Source organism: Halyomorpha halys, unplaced genomic scaffold, assembly GCF_000696795.3.
Source record: "Halyomorpha halys isolate HHAL.00 unplaced genomic scaffold, Hhal_1.1 Scaffold309.1, whole genome shotgun sequence".
In the NCBI taxonomy this organism is placed as follows: domain Eukaryota; kingdom Metazoa; phylum Arthropoda; class Insecta; order Hemiptera; family Pentatomidae; genus Halyomorpha; species Halyomorpha halys.
The window spans coordinates 799781-817446 of NW_027115271.1; the positions used below are offsets into that span (position 1 = coordinate 799781).

Genomic DNA, 17666 nt, shown 5'->3' on the forward strand with positions numbered 1-17666 from the left:
CCAGTCTCAAGAAAGAAATTTAAAGATTATAAATAAATTGAAATTAATATTTTGTTAGTTTATTTAGTCAAATATCATAAAAACTACTACTTCTACAAAGATAAACATAATTAACTTTTTTATAGTAATTTAACTAGCTTTTGAGCGCTGGCATACATCTGTACGTCCAATGGTTTCCGAAATGAAGTTTTTCATAAATCAAACTTATTGTCTGAACTAACTGAAATAAACCAATTTATTTTATCAAATATCATGATAACTACTTTTCCTACGAAGGTATCATAACTGCTGTTTAACACATTAAACCATCTTTTATTCGATTGCTGGCAGACCTCTCTACTGAGATATAGTTTTTCATAAATCAAAAAATGTTATCTGAACAACTAAAAATCATCTTAAATTATCTTAGCAAATATCATGGAAACTACTACTCCTACGAAGATAATTATCATAAACTACATTATGTCAGATTAAACTCGCTTTAATTTGAGTGCTAATAGATATCTACAGCTAGTTAAATGTATTATAAAGTAGTTTGTCAAAAATGTTATCCGAAAATCTAGAAATAAAGAAAATTGTGAATATATTTTGTCATTAAAAGTAAAAATTACTACGAAGATAAACTACTTCATAGCACATTAAGTTAGCTTTAATTATGTTTTAATGGACAGTTTTATGTAAATTGGTTAGAGATGTAGATTTATCAAAAATAAATTCAATAACTACTGATTTTTCAGTGTATTTTTATTAAATATTGCTTTTTAAGAAGCTATATTTCGGAATCTATTAAACGTAAATAGCTCTATTAGGGCTCATATTTTAGCGAATTTACTTTACTTTAAATGATTATCATAGGTTTTTTAGTGTTGTTGGTAGTTTTAAGGATATAGAGCTCACAATGAAAAATTAATTATTATAAAATTTTGAATCATCCGCCATTTAGTATTCCCCTATCTATATTTGGCAAACTCGTCAATTATATTTGTAAGCTAGTAATTATAAATATTGTTTGTTGGAGTAAACAAAAATTGGGGTGAAATAACTGCCTTTTTTCTCCTCTTGGGCTCTTGTACTATATTGCCTTCAGGGGATAGAGCTACTTTAACTCGGTATTCTTCTGCGTATATATGAAGGTTATTATATACTCATGGGTTCGTTTATATGTGGAAAATATGACAAAATTACTTCCAATATTATGAAATGAGTCCAAATGTACATAAAGTGGGAAAATCTAAAATACGCATCAACAAAATATGTCAAAAATTTTTGAAGAAGAAAAAACAATTCACAATTTCGGTATTCTTCTGCGTATATATGAAGGTTATTATATACTCATGGGTTCGTTTATATGTGGAAAATATGACAAAAATACTTCCAATATTATGAAATGATAAAATGTACATAAAATGGGAAAATCTAAAATACGCATCAATAAAATAAGTCCAAAATTTTCGAAGAAGAAAAAACAATTCACAAGAAGTTCCTTTTTAACGTCCTTAATAACTCATGAAGACAAAGTTTCTAAAAAAATAAAATAAAAAAGTTTTTGATTTGATTTTTCATTCCCACTGATATCCATCTTTCACCTAAGTACATAACTCCCCATTACTACTTTATTCAACTGTTTTAAAACTGAATTTCCACCCTTCGATTCCAGACCAATAACCTTTTTTTTTTTAATAAGGGAGAAACAGAAGCTACTTCCAAGGAATAGCTTCTTCCAATGCTTTATTAAAAAGAAGAGAAGCCAGAGGATCACCCCTTCTCCAAGCCATTCTCCACAGAAAATTCCAGAGACAGTGAATTTTCAAGTTTAACTCGGCAGGTAGTGTTCCTTAGAGTCATTTTTAGCAGCCTAATTAGTTTTTTCGGTATGACTACCTTTACTATAGCTTGTGTTTGGTTACTTCATCGCAGTTTGTGTTTTGGATGTTTTAGTACCTAATAAAGCTATGAATGACAATAATAATAATTTAATGATAGTTGTCAAATAGCTCATCTTGATTCTCTTACTCAAATGTTATCAGACCAACAAGACAATTAGAAGCCAATGTGTGCCGGGTCACGTGGGGATCGCTGGAAATGAACTGGGGGACATTGCAGCTAAACAAGCACTTGCTCTTCCAGGTCAGGGCGCGGCCATCCTGACACCACAAGAAATAAGTCTTCCGATGAAAAATGAAATATCATCTACTTGGCAAGCCATGTGGGATGAAAGCCCGCCTAGCAAATTAAAAACCATTAAACCATGGACCACATCAAACCGTTCCAATCGCAGGGATGTGGTAGCTATTGCCAGATTGAGATTTTTTTTTTAATGAGAGTTTAACTCATACACATCTGATCAGTAAGCAGCCACCGCCAAAATGTCAATACTGCAACACTGTACTTACGGTCAGTCACATATTTGAGAAATATAATTTTTATTCTGGAACTTGAGTAGATTGGGAGTAGGACCGAGTCTATCGGATGCTCTGAATGATGACCAGAAGAACGTGGTAATGGTCTTAGTTTTCTTAAAAAGCAATGGCCTTTTAAATAAGATTTTATTTTTTTAATTACATTTATTTATTTCTATTTACAACTGTACATTATAATACATTTAGTAAATCTGATATATGATTTAGTAAGATAAATTGGAGTGCTACAGGCGTGGTAGTTTCTCTACATAGTTTCTTGGTAGCACTCTAATGACATTTTACATTAGCTGGTCTCGTGGCCATCTTCTTTTCAGGCACCTCGGAGGATTTTCAGGAATGGAAGAGGATGCAAGATTAGAAACTAGGGAGTTTGAGTGGTTAGAATGTTTATAATGGAAGGAATGATATCTGGTTCGGGCTAGATCGGTTACATAGGGAACATTAAGGTCTTTATGTATTCCAGCGATCCTCATGTGACCCGGCACACTTTGGCTACTGATTGTCTTGTTGGTCTGATAACTTTTGAGTGAGAGAATCAAGACGAGCTATTTGACAACTATCATTACATTATTATTATTGTCATCCTTGCTTTATTAGGTACTAAACATCCAAAATAATACTAACTAAAAAAGAACACAAACTGCGAGGAAGTAACCAATCAAAAAGCTATGGTAAAGGTAAGCATACCGAAAAAACTAATTAGGCTGCTAATCGTTTGTCCATACGTAGTCCAAGGTAGCGGATCTGTTCGACAGGAGTATGAATAAGATTTAAACCAGAAAATCTGTTATACGTAATAAAAAATACCAAAAGAAGTAATTATTTAATTTTTTTAAAAAAGTGAAATAGAATTATAAAGCGCGAAACATGGGCGTTGATAACCTCAGGGTTTTACGCCCTAAAGCCCTAGATAACAACAACAAACGAGTTGGCAAAGTTTCACTATTCACTCGATTTAGGCGTGTTGTTATTAATTACTTTAATCAAAACTTAGAAGTAAACAATAATATGAAATTTTGGAAGGAAGGTTGCTCAAAAAATCCGCACGGAGCTCTTGTGCACTTAACATTTAACATGACTTTAAATAGGACTGCTCAGAATCCTATAATTATAACATTTAACATAGTAAAACATTTTATATTTATTTTATAACACTGCTTGTTTCAAGTTCAAGAATAGCAAATACGATAATTAATAATATAAAATCTTATAATTAGGACGAATCCCATGATGAAAGATATCAAGTAATAAAGATAGAAGGGATGCCTGAAACGTTGCCTAGGAGATTAATATAATGGAATGAATGTAAAGGTGATAACAAGTATTACGGGTCTCTTTCCTTGAAAAAAAATTCAAAAAATTGTACACCCTTAACCACAGATTAAATAATGTAGATAAGAATCTGCAAAATCATTTAAGAACATATATTATCTCAAAATATTAAAAAAAAAAAAATGAATAATCGTTTAATCAGAAGAGGAAAGTGTGCTGAAACTAAACAAGGAAAAAGTATGAAGAGACAAGGAGGAAATGAGACATTTTAATAATACCGCTACTGGCGTTAAATAACCCCAACCAACTGTAGAAAAAAACAAACAGAAATATATTTTTAGAAGATATCTCACAGAGAAGGAAATATTTGATTTTGCAGTAAAGGACAATTGTCTTATTAGCTCAAGGAATCTCATCGATGTTTTAGACTGTACATAAATATGTTTCCTGTTATATCTTGTATCGTTCTATTTCCTCCTCTTTATTCCATGGAAAATATATATATTTTTTTGTTGAGTTCTTTAAAGGTAAATTACCATAAAAACAGGAGTTCTAAGTAAATTTCATCCTCTATAAATTTTCATAAACTTAGTTTAATATTACGAACAAATAAGAACAAAAATATTTAGGATTTTTTTATTTTTATCCATGGTATAAAGATTAAACTCTCGTATTTACTAACACCTAGAATCATAGCATTTTGCAGACAGAGAAATAAAAATGAAATGAAAAATATTTTGTTATTCTGGGACGGAAAATTGTTTCTGTTACACTGTAGCCGTGAGTCAACCCCAGCCTCCTTAATTGGGTAATAATCTGGCGGTCGAGCGTGGTTCTGACCAAATCACCTCCTTGCAAAACCGTTGGTGTTGTAACAGTACTTCCTTACAAAGTACTGAACCCCTGACCCTGGATGGGTTGGAGCGGTTCAGATTTTAATTTATTTTGGAAATAGGTCACTTTAGAACAATATAAGTTATTTTTTAAGTTTACACTTTATATTGACAAAAAACAATTATTTTAGATACAGAGAAAAAAAATCTAACTGGCTAAATTCATAAAAAAAAACAAAAAAAAAAGATAGTTACAAATTATCTGTACTATTATAATATTGGTGAAGTAAAAGGTAGTTGAATAGAAAGGTTTTAAACGAGCGAAGGGTTGGTATATGACGTATGTTAGAGGAAATGGAGTTCCAGTGAAATTTTTTATCAAATGCAGAATTTTGGTGAGGTCAGATGAACAGAACCTGGTAGTACGGAATTGGGCTGAGAATTTGAATTAGAGGTTTTCTAGGATATAGGAGGGGTACTGAGTACTAATTACTTGGAATAGAAAGGAAGCTAGGAAATATTGGCATTGGAATATAGCCACTTCAGCTCACATCCATAGATGGATAGAGCCACTTCAGCTCCCATCCATAGATGGGTATAGCCACTTCAGCTCACATCCATAGATGGATATAGCCACTTCAGCTAACATCCATAGATGGATATAGCCACTTCAGCTCACATCCATAGATGGATATAGCCACTTCAGCTCCCATCCATAGATGGGTATAGCCACTTCAGCTCACATCCATAGATGGATATAGCCACTTCAGCTCCCATCCATAGATGGGTATAGCCACTTCAGCTCACATCCATAGATGGATATAGCCACTTCAGCTAACATCCATAGATGGATATAGCCACTTCAGCTCACATCCATAGATGGATATAGCCACTTCAGCTAACATCCATAGATGGATATAGCCACTTCAGCTAACATCCATAGATGGATATAGCCACTTCAGCTCACATCCATAGATGGATATAGTCACTTCAGCTCGGCGTAACTCATAGTATAGATTTGACGTTTAAGTGTAGATTTGAGATTATCCGAAGAGTCCACCATATACCAGGGAGCCGTAATCAATGTGGAGAAACTTAGTGTTGGTGGGTTTTATGTGGAAGGAGATAATGGGCTGTATTGAATTACTTCAGGGTAGCTATAGTTCGATGGAAAATGTGGGCAATTTCCCGGATAAACTTTGATCACAAGTGACTCCGTTTTTGATTTTTGACTGACGTCAAAATGAAATATAGGAATATTGTTTAGGATAAGGTTGGGTAATCCTGGGATATATTTAAGGATCCGATTATGAAATTTAGTCTTTTCGGTATTTAACGTTATTGGTTACACAAGTACTTATACTATTGATGTCTTCTTGTAGCTTAAGAATGGTGATTGATACTGGGAATGCTGGATCGCAATGTCATTGATAAATATGAAGAAAAGAGTAAGGGAAAGAGAGGAACCTTGAGGTACGCCTCCAGAAAGAGGTACGTATCTAGAGGTAAAATTCTGAGGAATAACAACATTCTATTTTAATGTATTTTCAATAAGAATTTGGGTTTGAAAGCATTTAGTAATTAATAATATTTTGTATAATTAATATAAATTTCATTCCACTAATTACAAAACAAAGTATATTCTTTATACAAACACTAGTTAATTAATTTTAATACAGTTCATTTTCTTGAAATTTAGGAAGATCAACTTGAAGATTGTGATTGCCGAATATCGTTTATCTTGGTGAATGTCATCAAAGCTGTTAGGGAACTGGTAATAAACTGAAAATAAAAAAAATATTAATTAAAAAGTAGGTTATAAATAAAAAAAAAAATTTATCTATCATCATAAAATTATAGTTTTTTCAGGCACCCTGGTGGATTATCAGGAATGGAAGAGGAAGGAAGGTTAGAAACTAGTAGGCTAAGGTGGTTTGAGAATTTATAATGAAAGGATTGATATCTAATTCGGGCTAGATCGGTTAAATTTGGAACTTTAAGGTTTATGGATGATTTAATTTGTGACAAAGTAAGCATTGAGGATTTTGGATTGCAAGGATTAGATACTAGAGGCATTCGACGGAATTCTAACTGTCAACATTCTTCACAATTACATATTTATTTTTCAAAGAGTTTGATTATGTAAAATAAAATATTTAAAAAAAATCGAAATTGCCTTTCGGCTATTTTGGGGCTATCAAAGGTTTCTTTTGAACACCTATCCACCGTGATAATGATATTAAGACAAATAAATGTTTGAACTTACTCCAATAAATGATTCTTTGTTCAAAAGAAATGTTCGTGCCCTAAAAGCAGTTACTTGAACTGGGTTTTTTGCCATAAACAACATCAGTCTCAACATTTCGCCGTTCGATCTGTTCATTTGGTACCAACGTATGTCGTATATTGCCAATGCAACTCTCTCACTCTGAAACATATTATTTATTGATATTAACAACTGAAATATGTGAAAAAAAAATAAATCCAAATCAATTATTTAAAACTCTTCAATATGTAGTCAAGATTCAAATGTAGTTGACTTGATGGATTTATTATTATGATGTAAAAAAAAAAAATTGAATTAAATGATTTTATTTTTCATGACAGTTTTCAGCCATAGCAGAAACTGTTTTAGGAAAAAGCAAATAATATTCGTTTTTAGTGCCATATCATACAACCTAATTACCATTGTTAGAAAAACTTCAATATTAGAAATTTTTCACATTTATTTATTCCTACCAAAAAATTCAAAGAGTACATACATTTTTTGGGTATTATTGACAGAATAATATGGTATAAGACAGTTGTAAATAAGCCAATTATAAATTTCATGTTTTTAATACTAATTGATCCGTCTCTTTCCGAAGAATAAGAAAAAATATCTCTGATTCTATTTAACGACAATATATACAAAAAAAAATTAATAAATTACAATTTTAAATCTGTACCGCTACAACTCATGAAGAGTCAGGGGTACTTTGTAAGGAAGTACTGTTACTAGACCAACGGTTGTGCAAGGAGGTGATTTGGTCAGAATCACGATCCACCGCCAGATTTTTACTCAATTTAAGAGGCTGAGTGGATCCCAGGAGTGCTCCAGAACCCTCAAGAGTTGACTTCGAGCTAGTAATTATACATAGTTTTCATTAAAGTAGTAAAAAATTGGGGTGAGATAACTGATTTTTTCTTCCCGGCTCTTGTACTAATAGTACTAATATTCAAGCACAGTGAGGGTTATTATTTAAAAAATATTTATGTTAATAAATTGTAATAATAAAGTATATGTAAATGTTGAATTTTATTTGAATACAATAAATTATAATAAACTATCAATTGTATTTATAAAATCCGTACACATTCTTAAATATAGCAATAGCGAAACATAGTCGGGTCAGCTAGGTTTATATATTTATTTTAATATTTTATTTTATATTTTTTTAATTAAATATTTCTATGCACAACTCATTACCTCAGTAGCCAAAACTTCAGCTGAAGAACACATCATGTACAGTTGGAAAATGTTTATTATTCCAAAACCACCGATTCCAAAACCTTGGATAAAATTGTCCCGATCATTCTGCAATCAAACTTATTTTATTATATAAATATATATTTTCATAAATGAGTAGTTTACTTTGATTGAAGATAGCCCTTACCTTTATTTGTGTGAATAGACCGAAAACAACAATCATTATGAGGTTGAAGTAGTATATCACTATAATTGGAGTGTAAATAGACACTAGTTCGTTTGCGTTCCTGTGGATAACAATTCCATATTAAAATAGACTTCAAGGAGTTTATTATCTTCTTTTACATTCTTAAATAGTGATATCATCATATATGCAATGATAAAAAAGAAGAAAAATATTTACATACTGCAATTATTGTGATAAAATTCGCAAAGTAAAACTATTTTATTTTTACAGAATTATTTTAAGATTTATGGATAGTAATTTATTTAGAAATAATATAGATAAAAAATATTAGAAAAAAAATTATTGAATTGCTCAAAACAATATATTTAGTAAACGTACTTCATTCTATATGGTACCATATCTGTTTAACCGCTTGTCAGAAAAACTAATAAATAAATTAACCACAAAGAAAACTAAAAAGAAATATATGACTGGTTACTCTCTTACTTCTATATTGTTGTTGTTGTTGATTGTTGCTTAAAGGCTCAAAACCCTCTGGTCATCAACGCTTATGTCATGATAAAAGTAAAAAAAAAAATTAAAAAAAAATAAAAAAATAAAAATAAATAAATAAATAAATAAAAAAATATAAAAAATAAATAAATAAAAAAATCAAAGAGGAGTTATAATTTATAAAGAAGGCGATGTGCTTTTAAAAATTCAAATACTAATGTAATTTTAGCTTCCTCATCTGTGAGACGTTCTGATAAATTTGGGGTCAGTCCTATCCTGTTTATTGTTGGCAAATAGTGAGTACATTCTTCAAAAATATGTCTAATCGTGAGAATGGACTGACAATATTTGCACGTTGGAGGTGGCAGTTTTCTGATCAGGTGAGAGTGCGTGAGGAGAGTATGACCTATTCTCAAGCGGTAGTATGACCTATTTTCAAGAGTATGACCTATTCAATTAGCAATGTATATGTGTGCTTAGTAATAGATATTATTTATTTAGATATAATTGGATCCTTATTTTTATCATATTTTGTATCATCTAGTTTTATTCTCATTGTTATATTAATTCATTAATTGTAAATTTGCAGCTTTATTATTCACTTTAAAGTCCTTTGAGTTAGTTTTACTATTATTATTTTTTATTTAATTTAATTTAATTTTTTTGATAATTATTATTTTTTTTATTTTATTTTTTTAAATTCATATTGCACTTATCTAGCTTATAAGTTGTATAGCCCCTACAAAGCCCTAATAGTCAAAATTGTAATAATTACATTTCATTTATGTCTATCATTATTATATGTAATATTACCACCGACTGATAGATTTTGTCATCTGTTATTTAAAAATTAATAAAAAAAAAATATAATATTCTATTAACGAGTTATTTATCAAAAGTCGATATATACACTATTAGAAAGTTATTTAAAAATTTCCATGAGAGATAATAAATTTTGACGTAAACTAAAATTTAAACTTAAAATTAAAACCTAATCAGCTGTATGCTTTGTTACAAATTTCATTACATTGATATTTACATATTAATTTTTACCAATTTTGTTAAAAGTACACAAATAATGGAAATCATGTTTCTGATTCAATTTTTATTTTCCATCCACTATTTTCCAGTTATCTGTTATTGAATAGAACCTTGTTTGTAACGACATGAAATTGACCTTCGAATCACAAGAAAAAACAGTTAACAAAATAAAATCTGCTCTACCCCTCGCACGTGGGAGATAGAGAGCTCAGGGATCCTCAGGTCGAGTGTGTAAAAAAATCTTGTGTAAGATCGATTGTGTAAATCGATTGTATATTAGAGTGTAAATGTGACTAGAGGCTATATTATTAATTCATTATGTTATTTTGTTTATTTATTGTGTTTGTATATATTCTAAGAGAGTTTTTCTTATTTATTATTTTTTTTATTCATTTATTTATTTTATTTTAGTATGTATGAGATCATTCATCACTATTGCACCTATTGCCCACAACTGTGTGGCAGATTGTAATATCTATCAATAAATAAAAAGTGTTATTTAGACCTATTTAGAACAAAATAAAATTATTTTTGTATTTGATAATAATTATAATAAATAATTTTAACTCTTAGGACCCTTGGAAGGATCATGGGCACAGTACTTTGTATGGAAGCACTTTTTTTTTATAACATCATAGATCACGCTCAACAACTAGATTTTCCCTCAACTAAGATTACCCACTTTGTGAGGTTGGGTTGAGCCCAGGAGGACTCCATAACCCACAGGGCTGACTTACGGTTATAGTGTAACAGAAAATAATTATTTGCCCTGTCGGATTCGAACCCGGGTCTTTGGAGCCTTACCTCAGTGCCATGGCGCTCTCTGTGAAAATTTGTTTGAGTTTGAGGGGATGTTCATTTTTTTTTATTATTACGAAAATAATAAACGAATACGAAAGCAAATTGTGATTTCGGGTTGATATCTAAGTCCACCTAAGTTCATAACCAAAATACGCCCTTGACGCACATCCCCAAAGTACGTACCTAAGTTAAGTATCTGTACATCCCCAAGGAATAATCACCAAGGTACGTCGCTAAAATCCTCAAAATAAATTACCAAGATACGTTCCTGAGGTACAGCCCTCAAGGCACCTCGCTTGGAAACATATCCAAAAAACATCAGAAAGTACATCCCTTAGTTACATTCTCAAGGAACATCCATCTTACTTATTTAGGAATGAGGATACATACATAACTAACCTCATTATTTCCGTGTGCAATTGTATCCAAACTATCTGTTTCTTTTTGATAAACAAGTCACTCTTCATGTTAAATTTATCTTTGCTATCATTGATAGATGTAGAGAGACACCTCAGATACACTGTGTGAATCTTGAACAGGCTAAGGAAGAAACAATCGTTTCCTATCTTCTTCATGACAGATATCACTAGCCCAGAGACGTGGAGGCAGAAGGTCAACTCGTAAAGGCCAGGTTGGTGGTCGTCGTACGGGTACAGGATGGGTAGAGGGAGATTAGCTCTATACAGACCTCTGATGACGTCTATGATCGGGACGGGTGAGCAGTAGATGAACGGGGTCCAGAAGACCAAGAAGAGTATCTTCTTCGAGAAGGATACGTTGCTCTGCGCTATTTTTAAGTACTTCATTTTGAAGCCTCTGTCTAACCGACTCTTCAAGATTTTAATGTTTAATTTGTTCCAGTTCTCTACGAAGAGGGCCAGTCTCTCCTGGTAGAGCAGGTAAAACAGAGAAATGAGGATCCCTGTGAGGAGTGTAACAGCGATTGCTACAAGATTGCACATGTCCTGAAAAAAAATGTTTATACAATAAATGAGAAGGCCTACATAGTATTCAGCAAATAAATACTAATTGCTAAATTTACCTGAAAGTTTCCAACCCATACGATACTCCCGGCTGCGAAAATAAATTGGTAGAATCCGATGAAGACAAGAAAACTGTCGTAAACAGAATAAAGGAAGGCTGACAGGTTCGAATCCAAATGAACCCAGGGCATTTTGATCCCACTTCTTCTAAGCACTCGGATCAGAAAACTACAAAAACATTATATTTATTCCTGATGTAATATATATTTATATGTATCTATTTAACTATATTCTAATTTTAAAAACATAAAATTGAAATAAATTAAAAATATTAAATTTAATACACAAATTTAATTCTTAATTAAATCATTTATAAATCTAAAGGCTGCCTTTGATTCGGTCCCTAGACAAGAACTGTGTCAAAATTGATGAGTCTGCCAAGTATAGGTAGGGGGATTAAAAAATGGCGGCTGTTTCAAAACCTTAAAAAAACATTGATTTTTCATTCGGAGCTCTATATCTTAAAAACTATCAACCACACTAGAAAATCTAAGAGAACATTATTGAAAGAAGAGTAAATTTGCTGAAATATAAGCCCTAAAAGAGCTATTTACGTCCAATAGTTCTCGTGATATAGCTTTTTAAAAAGCAAAATTTCTTAAAAATCTAATGAAAGAAAAGTTAGTTAATGTATTTTGAGAAATCTATTTCTCAGGAATTATGCGACGTACAGATGTCTATTAGCACTCAAATTAAAGTTTAATGGAATATAAAGTTGTTTATGACCTTTACATTCGTAGGAATAGTAGTTTTCATGATATTTGCTAAAATAAATTGATTTATGGTTGTTCGGACAATAAACTTTATTTATGAAAAACTTTATTTCTGAAACCATTGGACGTACTAATGTCTGCCAGCGCTCAGATTAAAGCTAGTTAAATTTACTACAAAATAGTTAATTGTGTTTATCTATGTAGGATTAGTAGTTTTTATATTCGACAAAATAAACTCACAAAATGTTAATTTGTAGTTGTTTGTATAAAATGTTCAGTACATTTTTATGAAATGTTGCTTTTTAAAAAACTATATCTCGAAAACTATTTAACGTAATTTCTTTAATTACCTCTATTAGGGCTCATATTTTAACAAATTTACTCCTCTTTAATTGACGTTCTGTTAGGTTTTCTTGTGTTGTTCCTACTTTTTTAGATATAGAGCTCCGAATGAATTTTTTTTTTTTTATCGCTTTGAAACAGCTGCCAATTTTTATTCCCTATACCTATACTTGGCAGACTTATCAATTTTGACTAGTAATTATACATAGTTTTCTTTAAAGTAATCAGAAATTGGGGTGAGATAACTGCCTTTTTTCTCCTGTTGGGCTCTTGTACTATTTCTGGCCAACCTTTGGAAACTTGAGTATTTTGCTCATAATTGGAAATGAACGTCAATATTTCCCCACTATTTAAGCTATTGTTTATACTTTTGTCTACTTTCCGTTAACCATTTGATGTTGTTATTGTCGCTTGCTTATGCTACTCCCTCTTTTACCTCCTCACTTATACTCAATTAGGTTTGCTCTGGCCTCCTCGCAACAGTAAGACTGAGCATTTCTCTCACCATTACACTTCTAACGTGACATCTCTTCTTTCTCATTTGATAATTTTGTTCACTTGGACTTTTCTTATTTTTAATGATGTGCCAAAGTAAGAAGACCTTAGATCTTTTGCATCTGGATTCTTCAGCCACTGATAGAAGAGCTACAATTCACAGTCTCAATTTTAAAATGCATTGAAATAAATCGTAAAGATTTTTATCATAATTTCATCCAATTATATTATATTACATAATTATATAATAGTACAAATCTTCTACAATGAGATAAATGCTCACGGGAACTTCTTGGGGAAAAAACAAGTAGGACACTCCAGCTAGATTAAGTTTTTAAAAAATAGTAGAATTGAGAAACATTAAAAAGATTGAGATACATTTCTTAATTTCTAAGAAATCCTTAAACTTACCCTGCGTGAATTATATACGTGATAACGATACATTTCTTAATTTCCAAAAAATCCTTGAACTTTTCCTTGAATTTGGATGGAGGTGTTGGATGAGAGATCTGCTAGTTTACTAGGGATAATTTAATGAAAACTATGTATAATTACTAGAGTAAATTTATGAGTCTGTATAATATAGTTAGTGGTAATAAAAAATGGCGCCCGTTTCAAAACGTTAAAAAAATTTTTTTTTCAGATTGTAAGGAAAGTTAGAAGTATTTTGTGCTAAAAAAATTATAATAGTGTTAAGAGGAGATAGAAGTGTTAGTGATCCGGGGGTACGGTCAGAAGAAAAAAACACAAATAATCAAAAGAATTATTTATTTGTGACGACGTTTCGACCTAATTTTCAGGTCTTCTTCAGGGCTATAAAAACAAAACGACAAGAACCATCATTCATCGAAAAAATAAATAAAGTAAATACAAGACTAAAAAATTTGGAAATATACATAACCCTCGACATAGTAGGATAATAAGATACAAAAAAGTAAATTAAGATAGGGTTAAAAATTAAACAGTTAGCCTTAATTAATTAAATTAAAGGGTTTAAATAATTTTAACCTACTTTTATTTACCATTTTTCATCTTATTATCCTAATATATCAAAACAAAATTCCAAATTTTTTAGTCTATTATTTATTTTTTCTATGGATGATGGTTCTTTTCTTTTTGTTTTCATAGCCCTGAAGAAGACCTGAAAATTAGGTCGAAACTTAGGCACAAATAAATAATTCTTTGGTTTATTTGTAATTTTTTGGTCAGCACCAAAAATAATAATAAGTCTCAAGAAAATGTTAAGATTATATATAAATAATTTTTCATTCGGAGTTCCATATCATTAAAACTACTTACAACACTATAAAACCTAAAAATCAAATATCATTTTTTTGAAAATATATGTAAAATAAATGATTATCATAATTTAAAAATATGAGCCCTATTTGAGCGGTTTAAGTTCAATAGTTACCAAGGCACAGGTTTTTTTTTTTTTAAAAACAACATTTCATAAAAAGTAGTTAGTGAATTTATTGTGTGAAATTTCTATCTCAGGAACCAAAAGACGTACCGATGTCTATTATCATTAAAGGTAGTTTAATGTGCTATGAAGTAGCTTATGACATTTATCTTCATAGCAGTAGTAGTTTTCATGAGATTTGCTAAAATAAATTAAATTTCTAGTTGTCCGGACAAAACCGATTTTTTGTGAAATAAGTGGGTTGTACTAATTGTTCTGTTGAACTTGAGGAGGATGCACAACTGATTCCTGTCTTCCTCGTACCTACTTATTAGATGCTTGGATTTTTTTTTTATAAGTGTAAATAAAATTGTTAAGTAATAAAAAAAATAAATCTATTATATTTAATAGCGATATAGTGGAACACTGTCACTTAGTTCCATGTTGCACGAAAATTCCAGAAAAAAATTATAGATACAGCTTATAAACAGAATTCCACAAAAATATTGTCTCCTTGTTGAATATGCAGGCTCGATTAGAAGTATACTTACAACATCGTTTAGCTATTGTCTACTTACTATCTTCTAATCGAGTTTAAACTACAGAAATCGGTCATGTACCTGTGGGTTGTCTCGAACTGAAGCGACATGATGTGCAGCCAATTGACCGTATGACCCTAACTGGGCCAGAAAGCGCTCATTATAAAAGCTTTCTATGACTAATAATGCATAGTATCACTCAAAAATTCTGAGCCGTGCAATGAGAAATTAATGTTGAACAGTGAATCGATTCAGTAGAAATCATGGAGTGTCATTATGAATTATAATTCGGGTGAGGATCCTTACATATGTGCGACGTTCGTGACCAGCAAGTGCTCTGCCGAAGGTCGGATTGATTAATATTTCATCTTCTTTCAGTTATATTCTTCCTTTTTTTTTTTTTAAATATTTTTCGAAATAATAATTAAGAATCAATATGGGTGCGACTTTTTTTTATGATTGGTTATATATTTTAAGATACTGGAGTTGAACATTTTAATATATTTAATTGGCTGGTTCCATCTGGTCTTAAATTAAGTTGTCAAGTGTTAAAATGTGTAAGTATAAAATAATTTTGGCTTGAAATCAATTTATAAATTTATTCAGTTATCAAGAAAGCTTCTACCCCTAAAATAACTTAAAACTACTACAATAGTGTACTATTGAATCTCAGTTTACATCAGGCAGATGAAGGAAGAAATGGAATTACTAGGAATAACGAACCAGGACTGTCTGGACGGAGAAAGATATAGGAAAAGACTGAAGAAAAACGAGGTTCTTGTTTGTGGGAAAGAGAAGAAAAAAGTGGTCGCGAGATAATGAGAGAAAATGGAAGGAAAGGAAAAACAAAAAGAAGAGAGAAGCCCAAAGTAATAATGAATAATAATAAAAATAATAATGATATTCGGTTGGACTATAAGGCTGTTCCTTGTAATAAAAAAAAATAATTAAATCAATTTAGCTACAGGTGCATATGTTTTCAGTAAAGTTTCTCGCAGGAAACTAAGACAAAACGGTAAGAAATTAATACTGGAAGGAGATAGTTGCCTGTATGAAGTACATTATTGGAAGATAGTCCGAGTGGTGGTCAATAAAGGTAGAAAATAGTAGAACTATTTAATGTTAACCTACGTTTCGCCCCACTTTGTAGTGATTCATCCGGGCTAAATGAAAACTATTTTCAGACATTGTAAGATGTGGCAAAATATTAGAGAACATATACAAAAAATGTAAGAGGTTATGCAATATATATTTTTTTATATAAAAAAAGAGACAGCTTAAGTTAAGGAAATAAAAAAATAGATGAATTTGAAACTAATTAATAAAAGTTATAGTCATGTGTGATAGACTTATAAATATTTTACAATTCTATTTATTCGATTATACCTATTTCCAATCCTACTACACATGGCTGTATTTATTTATTAATAGCCTTAGGTTATGTCTAATTACCTATTTTGTCATTTTTCCATTAAATTTAAAAACTATTAATTATAGATTAATCTAACACCATTAGAAAAATGAACGATGAATTTTTTTTATGACGTATATATAAAAAATATATATTTATACATATGTAATATAACATTTCTTATTTATGTAATGTAATTTACAACTGTACAAAACAAAAACATACACTAAGTAAATTAGATGAATGAGAAGTAAATTAGACGAGGGCTTTTGGTGGTATCGGTAACGAACCTTCGGGTTCGTAAGGCCTTTGTTATTATTATTAAAATTATTGTATTGTCAAAGTCTAATTTGTGTTAGTTTTTAGCTAAATATAGTGCTGTTTTATTGGGATTCTTCTCCGTGTTTCTTATATAATTTCTGCGTTGATACATTCTATCACCCAACAATTCCTTAGTTTCACCTAAATATACAAACAAGGAATTTTATATATCAATCCTGATGGACTTTTTTTTATCTATTTCGTCCTTAAAATTTACTATAACTGCAGAACACAAATATATAAATTACTATTTTATTTCAAGAAAATTTTATCATTTAATTGGCATTTAAGGAAAGGATGTAGAATTGTGCATATCTCCTTTACTGTCTCTACTAGTTATTTATATATTTTTTATTTTGTAGATACGATGATAGCGAAGGAAAGAAAAAATGACAACGTAAAAAAGGAAGGATGTGACGAATGGGGATGTACATCAGATACGAGATACCAAGGAAGTAAAGACGAAATTTAACAAAATATGTCCTAGTTTTGCTTTAATAGTGCAAAAATAAAAAAAATTGTTTTTGAATAATACGAAGGACAAAATTGGAATGATGGACAAAAAGAATGTGGAGTACATCAGAGATTACAATGATTGAAAAGAGATATTTATCCGAGAAACCGAAAAAAAAAAAAAAAAAAAACAGCCAGGATGATACAGCATATAAGTTATTGTAAAAATAATGAAAACAAAAATAGTACAGCGTTGGCCCATAATAGAATAATAAGAAAGCATAAATTCAATTTTGAAAATTTTAAACTTTTATATTATGAAGATGGTCATGGGTGTGGTCAAAAAGAAAACAAAAAAAATCGTCAACAACTGTTTATTTTTCGACGTTTTGCCCCAATTTGTAGAGGTTCATCAGGGCTAAAAAGATACAA

General features: G+C 30.6%; 1 protein-coding gene across 1 annotated transcript; it reads right to left on the reverse strand.

Moving 5' to 3' along the window:
• Positions 1–6051: 6051 nt before the first annotated feature.
• LOC106681103 (odorant receptor 82a) lies at positions 6052–15172 on the reverse strand. The gene is made up of 7 exons (XM_024360175.2): positions 15131–15172; positions 11558–11726; positions 10915–11480; positions 8182–8281; positions 7995–8102; positions 6792–6953; positions 6052–6307 (listed from the first exon to the last, which is right to left on the reverse strand). Exons 1-7 carry the CDS (start codon positions 15157–15159, stop codon positions 6230–6232), a joined length of 1212 nt encoding a protein of 403 aa, XP_024215943.2. The 5' UTR covers positions 15160–15172; the 3' UTR covers positions 6052–6229.
• Between the last annotated feature and the right edge of the window lie 2494 nt (positions 15173–17666).

Coding starts and splice junctions, on each gene's coding strand:
- LOC106681103 (XM_024360175.2), bottom strand. CDS start 15,159: ATGTCGCTTCAGTTCGAGACAACCCACAG. Junction 8,282..10,914: donor TTGCACACGGAAATAATGAG/GTTAGTTATGTA, acceptor TGTTATCCACAG/GAACGCAAACGAACTAGTGT. Junction 6,954..7,994: donor CTGAAGTTTTGGCTACTGAG/GTAATGAGTTGT, acceptor AATATGTTTCAG/AGTGAGAGAGTTGCATTGGC.